This window comes from Diaphorina citri, unplaced genomic scaffold, assembly GCF_000475195.1.
Source record: "Diaphorina citri unplaced genomic scaffold, Diaci psyllid genome assembly version 1.1 scaffold148, whole genome shotgun sequence".
Lineage (NCBI taxonomy): Eukaryota > Metazoa > Arthropoda > Insecta > Hemiptera > Psyllidae > Diaphorina > Diaphorina citri.
The window spans coordinates 109,229-130,219 of NW_007377585.1; the positions used below are offsets into that span (position 1 = coordinate 109,229).

Here is a 20,991-nt window from a genome sequence, read left to right on the forward strand (position 1 = left end):
CCCCTATACCTAAGCTTAAGCCTCAGATTGGGCTATTTACTTTCTATTATTGGAAAAATGACCTCATAGTCCCTCCTGCATTTGTAAACAAATAAACATTCTAGCCATTGTTTTTGGTACATCCACTGATTTTGGTGGAGACGCCTATGTCCTAGATAGAATAGAGAGGAAAAGGGAACCAAAAATATCTCCGGGATTTAGTTAACTGGATGTTGCAACAAGGACCGACAAAGTTACAAACAGTACTCAGCAACGCAGACAGTTTCTCTGAAATAATCAACGAATCACTTCGTAGATCCGTAGAGGCTTAACCCATCCTTTAGCTTTAGGGCTATTTCGCCCCTATACCTAAGTTTAAGCCTCAGATTGGGCTATTTACTTTCTATTATTGGAAAAATGACCTCATAGTCCCTCCTGCATTTGTAAACAAATAAACATTCTATTACTACAGTTATAACGAAGCTAACTTACTTTGGTGACTGAAATTGGCGGCCGAGTCCGCATACTGGTGGTGCAGGGACATCGAGTTGAACGCATTCAGCTGCTGACTGTTCAGCTGTTTGCGCAGCCTTGCACGCCGATTGCTGAACCACACCTGGACGCGCGCCTCCGTTAGTTTGGTCTTCTGCGCAAGTTCTTCCCGGGTGTACACATCCGGGTATTGCGTGCGCTGGAACGCCCGTTCTAGCTCCTCGAGTTGGTCTCCGGTGAATGTGGTGCGGCTACGGCGCTGCTTTCGTTTGAGCGGAATGCCGGGTTCGGATTCCGTGTCTGATTCGTCTCCACTGCTTGGTCCTGGAATCAGAGAGGGGAAGAAAAGGGTTAGATAAGACTTTATAATCGATGAGGGTATAAAAAATGTTTCTACCAAAGGAGGGGTTTTGCGTTTTGTCGCATTATACGTAATGCGTTAGGTGCATTCTACTGAAACCGGTCCTAATTCGACAGTCTAAATAAAACACTAATATCTAATCTAATCTCCTAACACACTTGAAAAATGGCACTGGTCATGTAGGAAAAACTCACATTATTTTTATTCACAGATTAGTAAAATCGAACTTTCTCCTGTGTTGGGAACGCCACAAAAGATCGAACCAGATCGCAGTGACCAAAGGCGTTTGTTTATTAAAGCCGATGGCCCTACTTATACCAATACCAATTCTCCTGTGTTGACAAGTTGACATACAAGCACCAACACTATCACTACAATATTGTCTCCCAAGAATTTGACACGACACCTACTTCCCACCACCCAAAGGTCATCTTGATAATCCTGATCCATGTCATGATTCGGGTGATGAATCTTTAAATATGATATGTGATATTATCCTGTGATATCTGAATGTGATATCCTACTGTTAGATTAATTATCACAGGTCCATTCATCCGCGAGATCGAGTGATGTGATTGGCTGATGTGTGATCATTCAGCTACTTGATTCTCGTCATCACCTCATTAATCACTATCGGAAATAAATAGTGGGTGATGGAGAAGAGCCCTAATGGTGTTTTTAAATGGATGGGCACATCAATGCTATAGGTTAACCAGCCTAGTTATCTTGGTTGGTAGTACGTCTGCCTTGTAAGCGCTAGGCCGCGGGTTCGATTTCCGCCCGGGATGGATTTTATCCTGAAGGGATAAGGTTCGTTCTCGGAACGGCTGGCTTTCTCCTATTCTATCTTCTTTCTCTTTTCGATTTCGGGACGATAAGACCTTAGCAGTTACATTTCCCTCCGTCAAACCTCTTCCAAAAGTCTTGAGTGCAATGTATTCACCACATACACAGACCAAAGCTAAGAGGGGAATTTCGATTCGTGAATGAAAAACTCGCTCTATTTACAAGAACATGATTTATTTTGTCCTTCATGTTGTCATTTTGATTAAACTCGGTCTCAAAAGTTGGCAACATTGCAAATTCGAAATTGTTTGTTTTCTTGGAGAGGAAGTTCCGTTAAATTAAATATTAAACACTCAAGAAGGCAGGTAGAACGGAGCTAGTGCCACTGAAAAAAAAAAAAAAAAAAAAAAAAAAAAAAAAAAAAAAAAAAAAAAAAAAAAAAAAAAAAAAAAAAAAAAAAAAATCATTCCGCTAGTAATGACGTGGTCCAGAGTCCATCATTTCAGATATCTATTCATTTGTGTGAAAGTACCCAAGTACCCTTTAGTTCAGAACTCCTACAATTCAGTAGCGGATGTTTCGGGAACGTACAATTTGGCAAAGTTTGCTCTTTTTAAAAATGGGGTACATATATTATGAACTGAGATTATAATGATTCAAATTACAAATAAAATTGAAAATATTTGGCATTGCATACCTACAGCTTCTTAAAAAGGTGTGTGTTTGACAAAGTTATGCCACTAAGTAGATTCGTAGAAGCTAAGCTTAACCCACATCCTCTAGGGCTGTTTCCCCCCTAACACCTAAGCCTCGCAGTGGGCTTTTTGTGTATATGCCAACTGTGCCACTAGTAAGTAAATTTTTTTAATGTTTTTTTTTTTTTTTTTTTTTTTTTTACAAAATTATAAAATCACTACAGTAAGTAGGTATAACGAGATACTGAGATCTGATTTGTACATGCTGTGAGAATTTGGACATTTATGTGAACATTTCTAGTAGCTGTTGGGCTTAACTCCATGTCACTCTTTTGACAGAATGTAGTCACAAGTCACATCAGAAGCAAATTCTTCAGCTACTGCAGCTAGGTAACCAAATTAATATCTAATATTTGTATTTAACTGATGTCTATTTGGTTGGACGTTCCGTTTCGGACAATTTTGATGTTTGACGGGCCTGGGACATCACCTCAGAGAATGCACATGACCCTTGTGTATCCTCATTATTCCTCATGCCCTGGTATAAAATATTTAACTTCCCTACTATTAATAGAAGATGCTGTATCTATTATTAATGGTACATTAAGGACCTCTCGGGCGTCTCGCGTTATACAATGTCATTTTACATTGTAAATAATAGAGTATCATCATCAATACCATCATTGTTGTAGCAGCATTGTAACTTACTCCATGGGATTGTAACACCTCGTGATTGGAATGTGACTTTAATAGCAGTAATGACGTGGTCCAGAGTCCATCATTTCAGATCTCTATTCATTTGTGTGAAAGTACCCAAGTACCCTTTAGTTCAGAACTCCTACAATTCAGTAGCGGATGTTTCGAGAACGTATACAATTTGGCAAGGTTTGCTCTTTTTAAAAATGGGGTACATACCTATATTATGAACTGAGATTATAATGATTCAAATTACAAAGAAAATTGAAAATATTTGGCATTGCATACCTACAGCTTCTTAAAAAGGTGTGTTTTGACAAAGTTATGCCACTGAGTAGATTCGTAGAAGCTAAGCTTAACCCACATCCTCTAGGGCTGTTTTCCCCCCACACCTAAGCCTTGCAGTGGGCTTTTTGTGTATATGCCAACTGTGCCACTAGTAAGTAAATTTAATGATTTTTTATTTTCCTACAAAATTATAAAGATCAGACACTCTTGAGCTTCTAGACCTGAATAATTTGACGTATTTCAGACCCAAATAAAACTTGATCTCCAATCTCCACCACTGAACAGAGCACCTCCTCTGATTCACAATTACATACAGATATAGAAATAGAAGGAACAGTTTCGGCTTATAATAATTGTACACGTTCTTCATATAGGCAACACATTTGAGATAATAACATAATAAGTAGGCCACACATTGTGGATGTTGTGCGAGGCACTGGTGGTATTTTCTAGTGTTTACGACCTTCGTTCGACAAACCTCTTCGATGATTTTTATGTAGCAAAAAACGCATTTGATGGACAGTTGAATATTGTGTTCGTAGGGTTAGGGTAAACGCATAAGTTTAGGCTGGTATTAAAAATTACGTCTTTTCCTAAAATTATTAAATTCAATCAACAACGAACCTAACAGAACTATGAACCATTACCATTTCGGCATGAAAAATTCTCGCGGCCGTTCGACCCGAAAGGGCCGACTAATAAATAAGACAGGAGTTCCAATAAAGTGACACTAATTCCCCTGTGTGATCCGAAATGAGCCGCTCAGCCTGCCAAGAGGCCCAGAACACCATCAGACGTCCCGCTGGGTTCTTTAGTCGTAAAATAAGTTCCAGAAGTTTGTCCAAATTGAATATCTATTATCGTACGCCGGAGCGAGTCCCATTAACTCGGTTAACTGGGCAAATTGATAATGCCTCGTTCACATGATTGGAGGTGCCGGTCTATGTGGAATTTAATTTGAGAAATTTTGGTTTGTTGGAAAAAGTTGTCTCCCCGTTTGGCACGAAAAAGTTGTCTCCCCTGTTTGGCAATATTTATGTGATTTTGCTGAATTCCGCTTGATTTTGAAAATCTATTATTCATATTTTGAATTTTTGTGTCGGTAATGAACCCTTTCTTCCGAGCTTCTTAGGTGGCAAACCCATCACATAACGATCTATGTGGAATTTAATTTGAGAAAATTTGGTTTGTTCGAAAAAGTTGTCTCCCTGTTTGGCACGAAAAAGTTGTCTCCCCTGTTTGGCAATATTTGTGTGATTTTGCTGAATTCCGCTTGATTCGTGTACATGGTCATAATGGAAACAATAAATCACTTCTCTACAGAGTATCCAGAAGGTAAATTTGGTGGCACCTGTGATCCAAGATGAATTTGGATTTCGAAAATCTATTATTCATATTTTGAATTTTTGTGTCGGTAATGAACCCTTTCTTCCGAGCTTCTTAGGTGGCAAACCCATCACATAACGTCTAAAACTAAATCTGATATTGAACATATTATCTACTCTGATTCTAAAGAATACTCCTCTCCTTGAAAACCACCAATTGGTTCTGTCCAAGATTTTACAGGAGAAATGACGTATTTCAGACCCAAATAAAACTTGATCTCCAATCTCCACCACTGCGGAGAGCGCCTCCTCTGATTCACAATTACATACAGATATAGAAATAGAAGGAACAGTTTCGGCTTATAATAATTGTACACGTTCTTCATATAGGCATCCGACTCGACGCGGCGTTAGTTTGTCCTTTATCAAATGGGCGAAAGGTGTCAAATTTCTCCCCAAGTAGGTGCTGGGTCAACACAAGAGGACCAAAAACTAACCCTTTAAAAATGTTGTGCGCTCTGAAATCATCTCTTTAATAAAGATAGTCCTGAATTATCCAGCATTGAAATAGCGTTGGGTTTAGAATCCAGACGGCAGACGGATCAAATCTTCATTACATGATATCCTATCTGGGTATTTATTTAGGTTTTGCATGAGCTTTATTATGTGGATTGATAGAATTTGCAAAGCGTTGACGACTGGATAGTAGGTACATATGGGGTGGAACAGAACCGTACATAATTATTTATGAATTATGCGGTATGTAACTTGTCGTGAACTTTTTTTGATCACAATTTCTATTTAGGTATTTTATTAATTTTTCCCCCTTGGACGATTCTTCAAGCATGTTCTACTCGTGGTAGCTGCATAATGCAACATATTATCCGGTTTGTCAATGTGTTCGCGCTAAATTAAATTCCTCTTGTGTGAGGGCCTTGTTTGAAATTCAGCGGTAACACTACTCTGTATTTCCGCACTCCGCAGGAATCTGCGATGCATCATGGCCTATTTGTAATGATGGTTTTTCAGATTTTTTTTTTTTTCAAGTTTCCTTGATTCTTATTTGAAATAGCAGCTTTTGGATTTGTATCAATTGTAGATACAATCAAAGAATTCATTTAACATTGAGCGCCATGGTTTTTCTTTACCTTGAAATGCGTTTGATCTCCTTCCAACCATTAAGCTTCGATCGGAGATCAAAGTAAAGAGGGAGAGAAATACTAAAATACTAAAATCAAGGGAGCCCCCCTCCCAGCTCTCTCCCTCACTAAAAAAAGTAAGAAAACGGGTTTACAATATAAAAGTAATGGTTGTAGTTTAGCATTTACGCTCACAATAGTAATCAGTAGTGTTAATATGGTTTAAGGAGAGGATCAGAGGGAGATCTAAAATTTATATCCAGTGACACAATGGCGCTCTCGGAGTATTTATTATCTCACATGGCTTTGTCGGTGGAAAGAAGAGAAAAAAATATTTTGATCTTCAAAGTTTTGTGCCAGAACCTCCCTTGGCTTCTTGATTTCTGTGCTTTGTAAGTTCTCTGGCGGCTCTGGGTAGTCTGAGTAGGATGAAACTTTGGCCCAAGATCAATAATGAAGGTGACTTGGTTATCAGGACAGGTATAAGGGGAACTAATTCACCTGTGGCCATTTTTCAATGGGAATCAATTCACCCGTTCTCCAAGCATTCTCAGAAAGGCTAACACCTTAACATTCAACTATTGTAGGTGCAGGGGTAAGAAGCTTCCGGATTTATCGCTCAAGATATTTTTATTCAAAGTGACAATCTGATCTGGCATAGGTGCTCAGTACCTCCTTGCTGTGGTTGTAGTAATCGACCGGGTTGTAGTAATCGCCAATACTAAATATTATGACCAATATGAATGAATATTGATTTCACCGTTAACAATGGGTTAAATCAAAAGTAGTCTTGGCGAACAAGTTCCAACGGATACCTTGCCAAAAGCCATTAAAATGAGAAAGCAAAGATTAGGATAATGAATGGAGTCGAACCACAAGTCGAACGTTTAAAATGTTAGTCAATAGATGTCCATTCAGTATTTTATTTACTTCAATATGTTTCTCGCTAGATCCAATAGAGGTACCTATTTGATCGACGTTAAAAGGTGGTAGCTGATAGGTACATATATGGATTTGGAGATATTGCTAAACACTGTACACAACTACACATTGACGCATTCTAAAGGTGTACGAGAATATGGACATTACCATTAGGCTAAATTTAAACTCAAACAAATGTAAATAAGTAGATAATATTATCTAATAAATATCTATTCTCAAGGTACAGGTACAGGTAGGTAAGTACTACACCTCCGCATCAATCTTGATTCCAAAAATGGTCAATGAGGGAGGTCGTATAAGCAGTGACTAGTGTGCGGTATGGATCTTTGAGTCTTTCAAATAGAACTCCTCTAAGAAAGTCCATTCCATCTCCTGTGCTTCTAGCTCCTGTGCTTCTAGTGTTGCCCAGTTAAAATGTAATTAGAGCTTTGAATTCATCAAAACATCGCACCGGTTGTAAGTCTTGGAGAATCCAAGTCCTAATGAATTAAGTCATCATTCCGCTAGTAATGACGTGGTCCAGAGTCCATCATTTCAGATATCTATTCATTTGTGTGAAAGTACCCAAGTACCCTTTAGTTCAGAACTCCTACAATTCAGTAGCGGATGTTTCGGGAACGTACAATTTGGCAAAGTTTGCTCTTTTTAAAAATGGGGTACATATATTATGAACTGAGATTATAATGATTCAAATTACAAATAAAATTGAAAATATTTGGCATTGCATACCTACAGCTTCTTAAAAAGGTGTGTGTTTGACAAAGTTATGCCACTAAGTAGATTCGTAGAAGCTAAGCTTAACCCACATCCTCTAGGGCTGTTTCCCCCCTAACACCTAAGCCTCGCAGTGGGCTTTTTGTGTATATGCCAACTGTGCCACTAGTAAGTAAATTTTTTTAATGTTTTTTTTTTTTTTTTTTTTTTTTTTTAAAAAATTAAAAAAATAAACCAAGTACCCTTTAGTTCAGAACTCCTACAATTCAGTAGCGGATGTTTCGAGAACGTATACAATTTGGCAAGGTTTGCTCTTTTTAAAAATGGGGTACATACCTATATTATGAACTGAGATTATAATGATTCAAATTACAAAGAAAATTGAAAATATTTGGCATTGCATACCTACAGCTTCTTAAAAAGGTGTGTGTTTGACAAAGTTATGCCACTAAGTAGATTCGTAGAAGCTAAGCTTAACCCACATCCTCTAGGGCTGTTTTCCCCCCACACCTAAGCCTTGCAGTGGGCTTTTTGTGTATATGCCAACTGTGCCACTAGTAAGTAAATTTAATGATTTTTTATTTTCCTACAAAATTATAAAGATCAGACACTCTTGAGCTTCTAGACCTGAATAATTTGACGTATTTCAGACCCAAATAAAACTTGATCTCCAATCTCCACCACTGAACAGAGCACCTCCTCTGATTCACAATTACATACAGATATAGAAATAGAAGGAACAGTTTCGGCTTATAATAATTGTACACGTTCTTCATATAGGCAACACATTTGAGATAATAACATAATAAGTAGGCCACACATTGTGGATGTTGTGCGCTCTGAAATCATCTCTTTAATAAAGATAGTCCTGAATTATCCAGCATTGAAATAGCGTTGGGTTTAGAATCCAGACGGCAGACGGATCAAATCTTCATTACATGATATCCTATCTGGGTATTTATTTAGGTTTTGCATGAGCTTTATTATGTGGATTGATAGAATTTGCAAAGCGTTGACGACTGGATAGTAGGTACATATGGGGTGGAACAGAACCGTCATAATTATTAAAATTGATTAATCTATTAATTTCATTAAAGTTGTTTTTGAAAGTTTGATTACGGAAATTTTATTGAAACTTTCTAATAATATGTATTCTAATCCACGAGTGAATATGTCAGTTCACAATATTTAATTATTACATGTTTGTTTTTATCAATACTCGTAGATTGTGTAGCAGTCAGTGAAAATAGTAAAGCATCAACGACCATATTCTAGTTTGACTGTTCTTGAAATCGAAAGCCCATGATGAAATCAAAGTTCATGCAAAAGAGTAAACATTCAATAAATACATACTTACCTAGGTAAGTAAAAATATGGGAAGAATAAATAAATAAAGAGTTGATTAGAAAAATGCTAATCGAAAGCTTACCTAGGATGCCATCAATGGAGTGGTTCTTCCTATCACAGTCGTCTCGTCTGCCTCCTCTCAGCAACCTACTGATTGAACGTCTTGAATTTCAATTATTGGGTTGTTATGAAACTCTCAATGATGTAGAAAATTATAATAGGTAGGAAGTAGGAACTAATATTCATTGTCCATTGATTCCTTCTGGTGTGACATGGCAAAGCTCCTGTAAAAGTCTTGAGCTATTTATACAATGGATTCTTGGAGCTTTCCGAACCTAACTTACACATGACTGATTTAACTTTAAAGTAGATTTTTTTTTGCTCATAAAAATATCCATATTTCTACATCAAAACAAGGGGCTCACCTGGTCACTTATTGATTTACCAACAGACATTGAGTAACCTATGTTACTATTTCTTGTCCAAAAGCCTCCCCCAATTGAAAGCGGATAATTTGTTGTTAGGGAAAAACACAATAATAAGAGATATACTCCTACCTTACACAATCCAATAAAGCAATAATAGAAGGCCTTTTGATAGCCTTTGTGTCTTGTAAGATCGGTCTGACGTGGCTTGCAGTTTTGCGTTTGAGTGAATTCAAGATTACCGCCACAAAAGACCAAGAGATTCGTGGACCTTTTGTTCAATTTGAATACCAAATGACCATAACGCCCGGCCGTTTGATGTTCGCCGACATCTGAAGGACGCAACTAAGACAGAGAGCTCCGGAGAGAAGATGCTTTGGGTCACAATCTTTCCATTGTTATACAAAAAACTGTTGAGATAATGAACCGAAATTATGTCGGATGATATGCCCTATGGTTTGTGTGATGTTGCGTCTCTTGACATTCTTCACACTTCTGTTGTTAACACCTACTATTATGTCATGTATTCGGTCGTGTTTATGGTTCCCCATTTCATTTGTGCTGTCTGCGTGAGAAAATGGAGTAGAAAAGAGCTATTAGTGGACTGCTCCACGGTAGTTTTTCAAAGTGCTGATGCTGCTTGGTAAATGGTGGTGATATGTGTCAGCCTTCCAGACAACTGTCTCATGGGATGGTCTGATCCATTGACCTGTAAGGTTCCGATCAATCCGTCCACGCAAAAACAACTGTCCTCTTCAAAAGAAAAATATGAGGTGATAATTTTTTTTAAAAGATTGTACCTCGGTACCACTTTTGCATTACTTCAAGGCACACTCTTTTACATCCACGCCTATCCAAGAACGGAAAAGTCTGGTTAGAAAATTTCCGTCCTGGCCGGGATTCGAACCCATCACCTCCGCGTTGACAGTCAGTGCTCTTGACCACTCGGCCACAGAGATCCATTAACCTCTGACGATTCCGATCAACCCGTCCACCCAAAAACAACTGTCCCTTCAACCAATGTACAGACATAGGCCGAATGGATACTCTTAGAGTACACAAAGATTGTAGTCTGCTGTGTTGAACAACATAAAACATAATATAGGCATGTATAACATGCTATGGACTATGTAGAACATGTTACAGGCCATGTTGTATGCGACCAACACCATAATACCCCGCAGTCCTTGTACATTAGGAGTTCCTTGCGGTCCATTTCATCGGTGAAATATTGCGACTTTTTCTCTCCATTTTCAATTAGTAAATCTATCTATTATGCTAGGAGGTAGGAGAAATCCTTGGGTCACTTTGACTACTATGGCCAGGGGCCACAAAGTGAGTTTAAACTCCGTTTAAACAATCTGATTGGCTGAAATTTTTGGAATTTTTTAAATCAACCAATGAGATTGTTTAATCCGAGGTTAATTCAATCAAATACGCTCACTTGTGGCCCCGGCCATAAAGTCCAATTTTGTGAAGCCTTCAACGAGGTTAAGAACAACCGAAGTATTCAAAGTATTTAAACTTTTAAACAGAGTTGGGAATAATTGAAACATTAATTTGGCAAGGATGAAATGTGGAATTAGTGGAGACACCATTTAAACGTATGAAAACTGAGCTTTTGTTTCGGTTGAAAGTAACTGGTATCTTGAAGGTATCTTTTTTAACACCGAAGCGTTCATAAAACAAGGAGTCGGACTACCTGTTTTGTTTGTTCTCAAGTCAACATCAAGAGCCATTTAGGGTAGTTAAAGGGTCAACTCATTTGAGATTTTCTATTAATATCTTCTCTCCGCTCAGCTAAAATACATGATAAATCACAAGCAGAAAAATATTATTCCATATTAGTGCGAGGATTTAATTGAAAATAATATTCCTATGAGCGTTTGTTCTGAAAGAAAAAGACCTCCATGACAAAACCGAAGAGAAAAGCAAAGTTGTGAACATGGTCGAATGAAACATTATGTCAAAATGTTTGCTGGTGTTATTCCATATTAGTGCGAGGATTTAATTGAAAATAATATTCTTATGAGCGTTTGTTCTAAAGAAAAAGACCTCCATGACAAAACCGAAGAGAAAAGCAAAGTTGTGAACATGGTCGAATGAAACATTATGTCAAAATGTTTGCTGGGATTTTATCCTTCGTTTGGTTTTTATTCTAGTGTATGTTCTATAGATACTTGATGCTAATACTAATTTGTAATCAAATCTACCTATATAGTATAGGTTTAAATTCTTCTTATTCTCAAAAAAAAAAAAATCATATCGAATTGAGTAAAAGAAGAAGAAACTGATCATGACACAAATAAAAAGTACAAGAATAAGTAATAATTATTATAGAGAATTAGGCACCGAAATCCATGGACCACAATCTAGGTATAAACTTCGAACTTTGTATCAGGCGCAAATTTCAAGGAATGATGAAGGTAGAAGGGTACGTACAGAAATTATGCATAGTAAGAAGGGCCAAGATTAAAAAGCTAAATAAAAATTCACCATTAAAATAAAAGCAACGTATTTATTTAAAACTACTTTTGTTAAAAGAAAAAAAAAATCGACTGTGCAAAATGTTTTAGTCCAACAAAGAAAATCGGCTGAAACAACCTATCAGTTAGGTTTAAAGGGGTGCAATGGTCCTACATACTGGACTCCGCACACAGCAATTTCTAGGGAAAAAACCCCCATTTCAATGTAATGTAGGCTTAAAGCACCATACAAAAAAGCTTAGAATACAAGTACCACAAAGAATGCTTAGAAAAATGCCACGTTGATGGACAAAACGTGACATACTCCGTTTCAAAATACGGAGCATCCTTTCGGAATTCTGCCCTGGCCAGGAATCGTCTTCATGTAAAAGTTGCCGTGTGTGGTTTAAACTTGGAACTTTGTATCAGGCGCAAATTTCAAGGAATGAAAAGACCCCCATTTCCATGTATTGTAATGTAGGTTTAAGGCACCATACAAAAAAGCTTAGAATACAAGTACCACAAGGAATGCTTAGAAAAATGCCACGTTGATGGACAAAACGTAACATACTCCGTTTCAAAATACGGAGCATCCTTTCGGAATTCTGCCCTGGCCAGGAATCGTCTTCATGTAAAAGTTGCCGTGTGTGGTTATCCAACTCCACACGCGTACAATATTGTAATACGAGCTGACTTTCAAGCGAAAACAGCAAAATCTTCGAAATTACCGGGCAATCTCGAAGCACGATGTGAAGATAGTCACGACTGTCGCTCCAGTGTCCATTCTAATGAACCAGTTATTACGGAGCGCGTGCCTTTCATCTCGGACCGCTATGGTATCTTGGTATCTTCCTTGTGTCGAGGATGATATGGGATCTGATGTGAACGCAGAACTTGGTGTCCAGGATATATGAAACCTGTGAACACTGATGCTATGTCTAGTATTGATGTCCTGAATATTGGGTTTGCTATGAACATAGGACTCAATGTTCAGAAGAAATATATCGAATCTGTGACCACTTTCTGTGTACACTGATGCTATGTCTAAGTAGATATAATTATATGGAATCTGTGAACATCAGTATTGATGTCCAGAATATGGAAGTCTGATGTGAATTCAGTATTCGTGATGTCCATGTGAATACTCTATATTGATGTCCAAGAATGAAATCTGTGAACAGATTTCTCAATGTACATCAGGACATGGACATTGAGTCCATCAGGATATACGAGTACCTACTCGTATTTATTCAATTTGTGAACTTGGCTGGTATTTGATGATCGGAATATATGTAATTTGATGTGAGTATTTAAGTAGGTACACAATGTATTTGGATTTTGGTTGTCCAGGATAAGAAACACTGCCTTAGAGAGCGTTCATAAACAAGTTATCACTGTTATCACTCTATACTAGTCAAAATCTAACACTTTCTTGATTCTTATCCATTGTGTTAAAATGTCTTTATATTACCACAAAACTATAATATTAAGAACAAAGTTACATAAATAGAAAGACAACAACTTCTCAATGATATGATGAGCAAAACCTCCTGCTCATGTTCACATTAGGAGAGAAATTTAATTCACTTCACACATCGCAGCTTTTCTGTCTCACATGATATAGGACAATAAGGATCTCTCGTACTGAAAGGCCGTCTGGCTCTGTATGTGCTATTAATAAGAATATGGTCTAGGCTTAAAACTGTCACCTTGTTTAGCAATGGGCTCTGTGCTTCTGGTATTGAGGGCCCAACCCTTCTATAAGTAGTTGCTACAATGGTCCATTTAGATTGACTATTGATCCCATAATGGGGGCTGGTTCCTTGATTGCTCGTTGCGGTCTGCGATTAGAGAGTTGACTTATCTAACTTACAGTATTTATGCACGTACATATTTTGTGACAAAAAGCTTTGGAAAATGGGGAGACGCAAAAATCCGAGACACTAAGGCACTCTGCTACCCTTGTTCAGAATTTACCTATAAATAGGTAGGTACATAAACATAGTAATGGAAATTGTAGAAAACCTGCATGGTTTGTAACGTGGAAATCATATTCCAATGAATATTTTTGGCATTTCAGAGTAAGCTCAGACAATTTATAAATTGAAAATTGGAAAAATTAAGTACCTAGGTACATATCATTCTTCCGACTTGAAGGTTTTGCCAAAAGTGTTACAATCTGATTATTAGATACTGATAATCCGATAGCTATAGTAAGGGTGAGTGTGATATCAACATCAACATCTCTATGGGATAATTTAGGATGGACAGTCGAAAGATGAAGAAGTGAACTGAACTCATAAGAGCAATGCATTGTGTTTTTGACACATCCACTAATCAATTGGAATTGGTGGAGATGACTGGTTTTCAAATGCAGAATAAATTTACATGTGACAGGGAAGGGGCCTTATGTAGAAAGTCAAGTACAGTAGGTATTGCCTATATTTACCTACCTGTTACATACCTAGGTACCTACCTAGATAAAGTTTTACATTAAGTTTTGGCTATATTACCTACTTACGAGTACTTCAAAGAACAAAACCTATTAATCAAAAGGAAAAAAATGATTTTATAATACTCGTATTACGCAGGTATCTAGTGAATTTGTTATAATAGATTCTGTGTTATTTATTAGTAGGTATCTTATTAATCTTGGATATTCAAGACTTAGTAAATTAGTGATTAGAAAGCTATTGCAGATTCATGAAGATTTAGAAAGCTGATGCAGTATAAATAATGTTGAACTTACCTTGAAACGGATAGCCAGTAAAATAAGGTGCCATGTTGAGCGTTGAAACAGCCATTGGATGATCAAAAATATCACCTCAGAGAAGAAGAAAAGGTTAAAGTTTGTCACAACATAGGACCACGTAATGTTTTTTGAAAATCAAAGAAGACATAATTATAACATTTAAGCAATGAAATGCTTCCGTGCAATATTCACAGGGGTAACATTAAAAGTCTTGAAATAGGGAGGTAGGACCATAATATAGGTCTGAGGAGATCTCTGATTCTGAAGGAAGATGGAATTCTGAGTGTTCCGGGCTGGATTTTCGAAGAATTTAAACGATATAAAAACATACTTAATAAATGTATCTTGAGAGTTGGTCAAACTTTTCAAACTGAGCGCATTGAATTTTAAGAAATATTGAATTTGAATTGCTACTATACAGATGCGATTTAACTATCTACTCTCGAAATGTGTGTACACACAGTTCTGTAAATCCCTAGCCACATATGGCTCAAAATCTTGGCAGTCCTACATTTCAGCCCTGCTACCATAAAGTCATATTAATTACATTGAACAACAAATCTTGCAATTCATTGCTCGCATACCCAAATGCATTACGAAATGTATCCTAACTACATTATAAACTCTTAGGACTTGATTCTGGCTCATTGAGTTTCAAAGCCCACCCATGCTCATCTTCAATATTATATCTAGGAATATTAGAAGGTGAATTTAGAATTGTGTGTGAGCATATTGCTCAATTCTTTGGAAGATTTCGTTTGACCTTTGTCGGAACCTGGGTGATTCTGGCGGATCGTGATGGTTGAAATATTTCAATTTTTGATGATCTTGAATTTTAACACAAACGATCCTTTACCATCTATCTTTTTTACAGCTCTTGTGGTCCTAACCTAATAATGTTTACCCTTTCAGTACATGAGCCAAATTGACGGAAGGTGCACGACAGTTCTAGAGATGTCCGCCAGGTATATCTGTCGGCACTCGGCACTCTGTATCTTGAATTTGAATTATTGGGTTGTAATGAAACTTTGAATAATGGACAAAATTATAATATACATACCTATTGGTACTTTATTAATTTTACTGTCCATTGATTTCTTCTGGTATGACATTGAAAAGCTCCTGTAAAAGTCCTGGACTACTTGTACAATATAATCTTAGAGCTTTCTAAACTTACACATGACTGATTTAACTTGAAAGTTGACTTTTTTTTGTCATATTTCTATATCAAAACAAGGGGCTCACCTGGTAACTTATTGATTTCCCAACAGACATTGAGTAACCTATGTTGCTATTTCTTGTCCAAAAGCCTCCCCCAATTGAAAGCGGATAATTTGTTGTTAGAGAAAAACACAATAATAAGAGATGTACTCCTACCTTACACAATCCAATAAAGCAATAATAGAGGGCCTTTTGATAGCCTTTGTGTCTTGTAAGATCGGTCTGACGTGGCTTGGAGTTTTGCGTTTGAGTGAATTCAAGATTACCGCCACAAAAGACCAAGAGATTCGTGGACCTTTTGTTCAATTTGAATACCAAATGACCCTTGTAATTTCTCTGATTGATTTCGATTTCATGGTTTGTTGAATTCTGTATCTTGTCATGCAATACGGTTTGTTTGTGTGAGATTCTGACATTTTGATCCTTTTTTTTATGTTTTGGCACATAGCGCAAATGATTGCGAAATTTCGCTGTAGGTAAAAAATTGTATAAATTTACTTCCATTTGGTAATTTACCTACTTATTTATTTCTACATACTTGGGTATTTATTATACTTTTGTGTGTTATGAGTTGAAGGTCTGCAACATGTTAGTTGATTTTGTTTTTTTGTTGTCGTTACATTCACCAATGTTTCCTTGGAAAATGGTGAATCGAAATTCTAAATTCAACGCAACTCTTTTAGTTTTTTGGGTGGGACTCTATGTTTTGGCACATAGCGCAAATGATTGCGAAATTTCGCTGTAGGTAAAAAATTGTATAAATTTACTTCCATTAGGTAATTTACCTACTTATTTATTTCTACATACCTACTTGGGTATTTATTATACTTTTGTGTGTTATGAGTTGAAGGTCTGCAACATGTTAGTTGATTTTGTTTCTTTGCTGTCGTTACATTCACCAATGTTTCCTTGGAAAATGGTGAATCGAAATTCTAAATTCAACGCAACTCTTTTAGTTTTTTGGGTGGGACTGTTCAAACTGCCAAAGTTTCAACACTTCTCCAATTTCCACACGTTGTTTTTGACAAACCCTCATCCTGTATAGAATATACATAGGTACCTATATAAATATTATGTTCATATTTATTAGTATTTCTGGTATATGGTATATTCATATTATATCTTGCTTGCTTTTTCATAATATTAACGAATACAACATGTACGGTATACCCTCGACCGTGAGTGGGTTTGGTAGATACAAATCCATAGTATACCCAGGCCAGCGTCGGTTTTGTAGTCAACAGTCTCATGTAACCTCATGCAAAATTCATAGGGTACCTACACACATTGGACAATACCCTCTCTGGTATATGGCTAGACGTCACAAGTGGGTGTTTGCCAGCGTATATCATTCATTATTTATTCATTTATTCACATGGAGTTTGTTAACTTTTTTAAAACTAAAATAGCTTCAAATTGAACTTTTATATCAATGAATCTATTATCATATAAAACTGATAAATAGTAATAAATACTCGTATAATAGACTGGTGTACTTGGTGCAGTAATGAGCAACTTTGATGACTGTGTCGAGATTGTGTCTCATTATCATTTGTTTAACATGCAGGCGATTGATCTATGGGAACTTGGCACTCCATGGGCGTAATCTTCTAGGAAAGGATATTGCAAGTGGGCAGGAGTAGACAGATCCATGATTATTTCCTAGTCTGTCCTGTTTCCCATCATAATGGGTTTTGCTTAAAATTCCGGATGACAAATCTGTTGATGAAAATCAGACATCTCCACCAGCAGATATTATAGCGTATTGGTGGATGTGCCTAAAACACTGTGCGTTATTGTGAGGGTTCTTCTTCTTTTTTGTGTTTTTCTTCTTCTCCTCCTGATTCTCCTCCTCCTCCTCCTTCTCCTTCTTCTTCCTCCTCCTCTCGTTACCTACTTCAAGTTTTGAATGTAGTTCAGAAGTTGTGACGTTAATTACGGTCCCTTTACTTCCCTCTATTGTTACCGCTCCTGATTCCATTACATTAACTAGGTATAGCATAAACGGCACCAGACCTGATCTAGAGCCTGCCCTACCTTTTACAACTCTTAAACCGAACCACAATCATGCAGCTGATTTCAAATCCAATAAATTGCAATAAAAGTTGCTCTTATCTTGCCCCTTCAACTACCACTGCTCTGTCTGGAGACAATACAAAAACTGTGCCTGGTATGGCTACTGATGAGGGCACGGTCAGCCCAGTGGTAACGCATTTGGTTACCAAGCAAAAGGTACCGGGATCAAATCCCTCTATCGACAAAAAAATTGCACTCGTATTTCGATTGCAAATAGGTATTTGAACGATTGCTTTCTGGTATTCTCGTGTTAATCCATCACCTAAATGGGAAGTATTGTGTCTCTTATGGACCATTTGATGAGAGGCATACCTGCTACGGGATGGGCATGCTACAACACAGACCATACGAGTCTAATGCAGCAGAGGTGATTTTTTTTTTTTTTTTTTTTTGGTTTTTGAGGTTTAAGTCGGCGGAGGGGTTTTTTTTTTTTTTTTTTTTAGTGTAGGAACTGCAATTTCAATTTTCAGTTTCTTCTGTCTCACATGATATAGGACAATAAGGATCTCTCGTACTGAAAGGCCGTCTGGCTCTGTACGTGCTATTAATAAGAATATGGTCTAGGCTTTAAACTGTCACCTTGTTTAGCAATGGGCTCTGCGCTTCTGGTATTGAGGGCCCAACCCTTCTATAAGTAGTTGCTACAATGGTCCATTTAGATTGACTATTGATCCCATAATGGGGCTGGTTCATTGATTGCTCGCTGCGGTCTGCGATTAGAGAGTTGACTTACCTAACTTACAGTATTTATGCACCTACCTATTTTGTGACAAAAAGCTTTGGAAAATAGGGAGACGCAAAAATCCGAGACACTAAGGCACTCTGCTACCCTTGTTCAGAATTTACCTAATATAAATAGGTAGGTACATAAATATAGGAATGGAAATGGTAGAAAACCTGCATGGTTTGTAACGTGGAAATCATATTCCAATGAATATTTTTGGCATTTCCGACTAAACTCAGACAATCCGTAAATTGAAAATTGGAAAAATTAGGTAGGTACATATCATTCTTCCGACTTGAAGGTTTTGCCAAAAGTGTTACAATCTGATTATTAGATAGGTACTGATAATCCGATAGCTATAGTAAGGGTGAGTGTGATATCAACATCAACATCTCTATGGGATTATTTAGGATGGACAGTCGATAGATGAAGAAGTGAACAGAACTCATAAGAACGCCTTGTGATTTTGACACATCCACTAATCAATTGGAATTGGTGGAGATGACTGGTTTTCAAATGCAGAATAAATTTACATGTGACAGGGAAGGGGCCTTATGTAAAAAGTCAAGTACAGTATTGCCTATATTTACCTACATGTTACATACCTAGATAAAGTTTTACATTAAGTTTTGGCTATATTAATTTTGTTACTCTACCTACTTACGAGTACTTCAAAGAACAAAACCTAATACCTAGGAAAACAATAATCAAAAGGAAAAAAATGATTTTATAATATTACGTAGGTATCTAGTGAATTTGTTATAATAGGTTCTGATGTGTTATTTATTAGTAGGTATCTTATTAATCTTGGATATTCAAGACTTAGCAAATTAGTGATTAGAAAGCTATTGCAGAGTCATGAACATTTAGAGAGCTGATCCAGTATAAATAATGTTGAACTTACCTTGAAACGGATAGCCAGTAAAATAAGGTGCCATGTTGAGCGTTGAAACAGCCATTGGATGATCAAAAATATCACCTCACTGAAGAAGAAAAGGTTAAAGTTTGTCACAACATAGGACCACGAAATGTTTTTATCCTCAACTCAATAATACGAAAACTTAGATCAATAAAACTGAAAAAGCGTTGAAATTCGGAGCCAGAAATCTACGAAATTACGAATAAAATCTAGGTAAAGGTCAAACTACTAAAAATCATGTAAAACGAGGGGGATTTTTAGCAAAGAGGGTGGAAAAAAAACGGAAAATTGGCGTTGAAAAAATTACTCCTGTGAATCGGATTTTTCGAATTATTCGGACGCCACCATGAAATCACCGAACGAAACTGATCCATCCGATTTCGAACATGGAACACGATCTTACCTGGATCACGGCAAACTCCGCCCCGAATCTTAAGATTTAAAATAATCCCGAAGTCCTATTGGCTGAAATCAGAATGGAAAGGGCGGACTTGGTTCTGTTTTGAATGCAATGTTTATTGTTGTTTATTGTGTTGTGCTCTTTTTATGAGTTTGAAAAAAAAAAAAAATGCAATTTATAACAATGTGCGGCTCTTGGAGAGACAGCTTGTTGAAACTTTTGTATTGTATTTGATGAATATGGTTTAGAACAATAAAATAAAAATGCATCTTAAATAATATTGTATGACGAAGATTAAAGTGTGTTTTGGTGGATTTGTACAAAACTTTGTACATTTGTACAAAGTTTTGTACAAAGGTGGTACATTTGTACAAAACTTCAGTATTCACTACAGGACAGTACATTTTAAAGTAGGTATATCTATGCCTACACTCAGGTTAGATAGATTTTTAGTTGAAGAGTAGATTAGCTGGATTAGCACACTTAACCAAACCGATCTTAGCCCAAAATAATAGTACCTAGCTAACTATGTATAAGTTGTTGTAACTACTGTTGGGTTTGGCACAAGGCACATCCATGAATATATTTTGAGACACCACACGTTACCAATCATTTTTCTCAAAACTAGACTTTATTAAACAATTATTACCAATTTACCAGGAAATCAATCCATCTCCCAACCGGGATACGAACCTCGCGCCTCCGAGTTGAGTGCTGTTGAACTTTTAACCGTACGGCCACAGAAGAAAGCTCGACTATATAGCTCGTTATAAAATGTACCTGTATAGCTATAGGCACTTTGGATTTCCTTTGGTAAATATGTCACATCCACTAATGAAATCTTTCTACTTTCTACCATCATTCACTTTTTTCCATCTGACAGACAGTAAGTAAATTGATGAAATGAAGGGACAGTTTACTAACTGATACAATTTACAAGGTTTAAATTCAATAAAAAAAACCCCCTATGTAGGTAGGTACCTATTACATACTAAAATAAATTATCAACATTTGCATCAAAAGCACAGATCGGTTCAGACAGTTTTGAATAATAGGTACCTAGTTGTGATTTGTTCAAAAAATTGGAGATAGGTAACTATTAGTAAAAAAAAAAATTGTAGGTAGAACTTTGCAATTAATAAAACCATGTTTTTCAAACGTTGTCTGTTTCCATCATTTCCAGTTTACACTGTACATTTACAGTGTAATACAGTACATTTGTGCAGACCATTTCCAGTACTTTCA

General features: G+C 36.8%; 1 protein-coding gene across 1 annotated transcript in view; it reads right to left on the bottom strand.

The window, feature by feature from the left end:
* LOC103505059 (protein gooseberry-like) overlaps positions 1-19,754 on the bottom strand; it is a 97,502-nt gene extending 77,748 nt beyond the window's left edge. The window contains exons 1-2 of the mRNA XM_026820450.1: positions 19,458-19,754; positions 14,404-14,529 (exon numbers count right to left, since the gene is read on the bottom strand). Coding sequence (XP_026676251.1) covers positions 14,404-14,458 — 55 coding nt within the window. The 5' untranslated portion in view covers positions 14,459-14,529; positions 19,458-19,754. The remainder of the gene's footprint in view (positions 1-14,403; positions 14,530-19,457) is intronic.
* Positions 19,755-20,991: the final 1,237 nt, after the last annotated feature.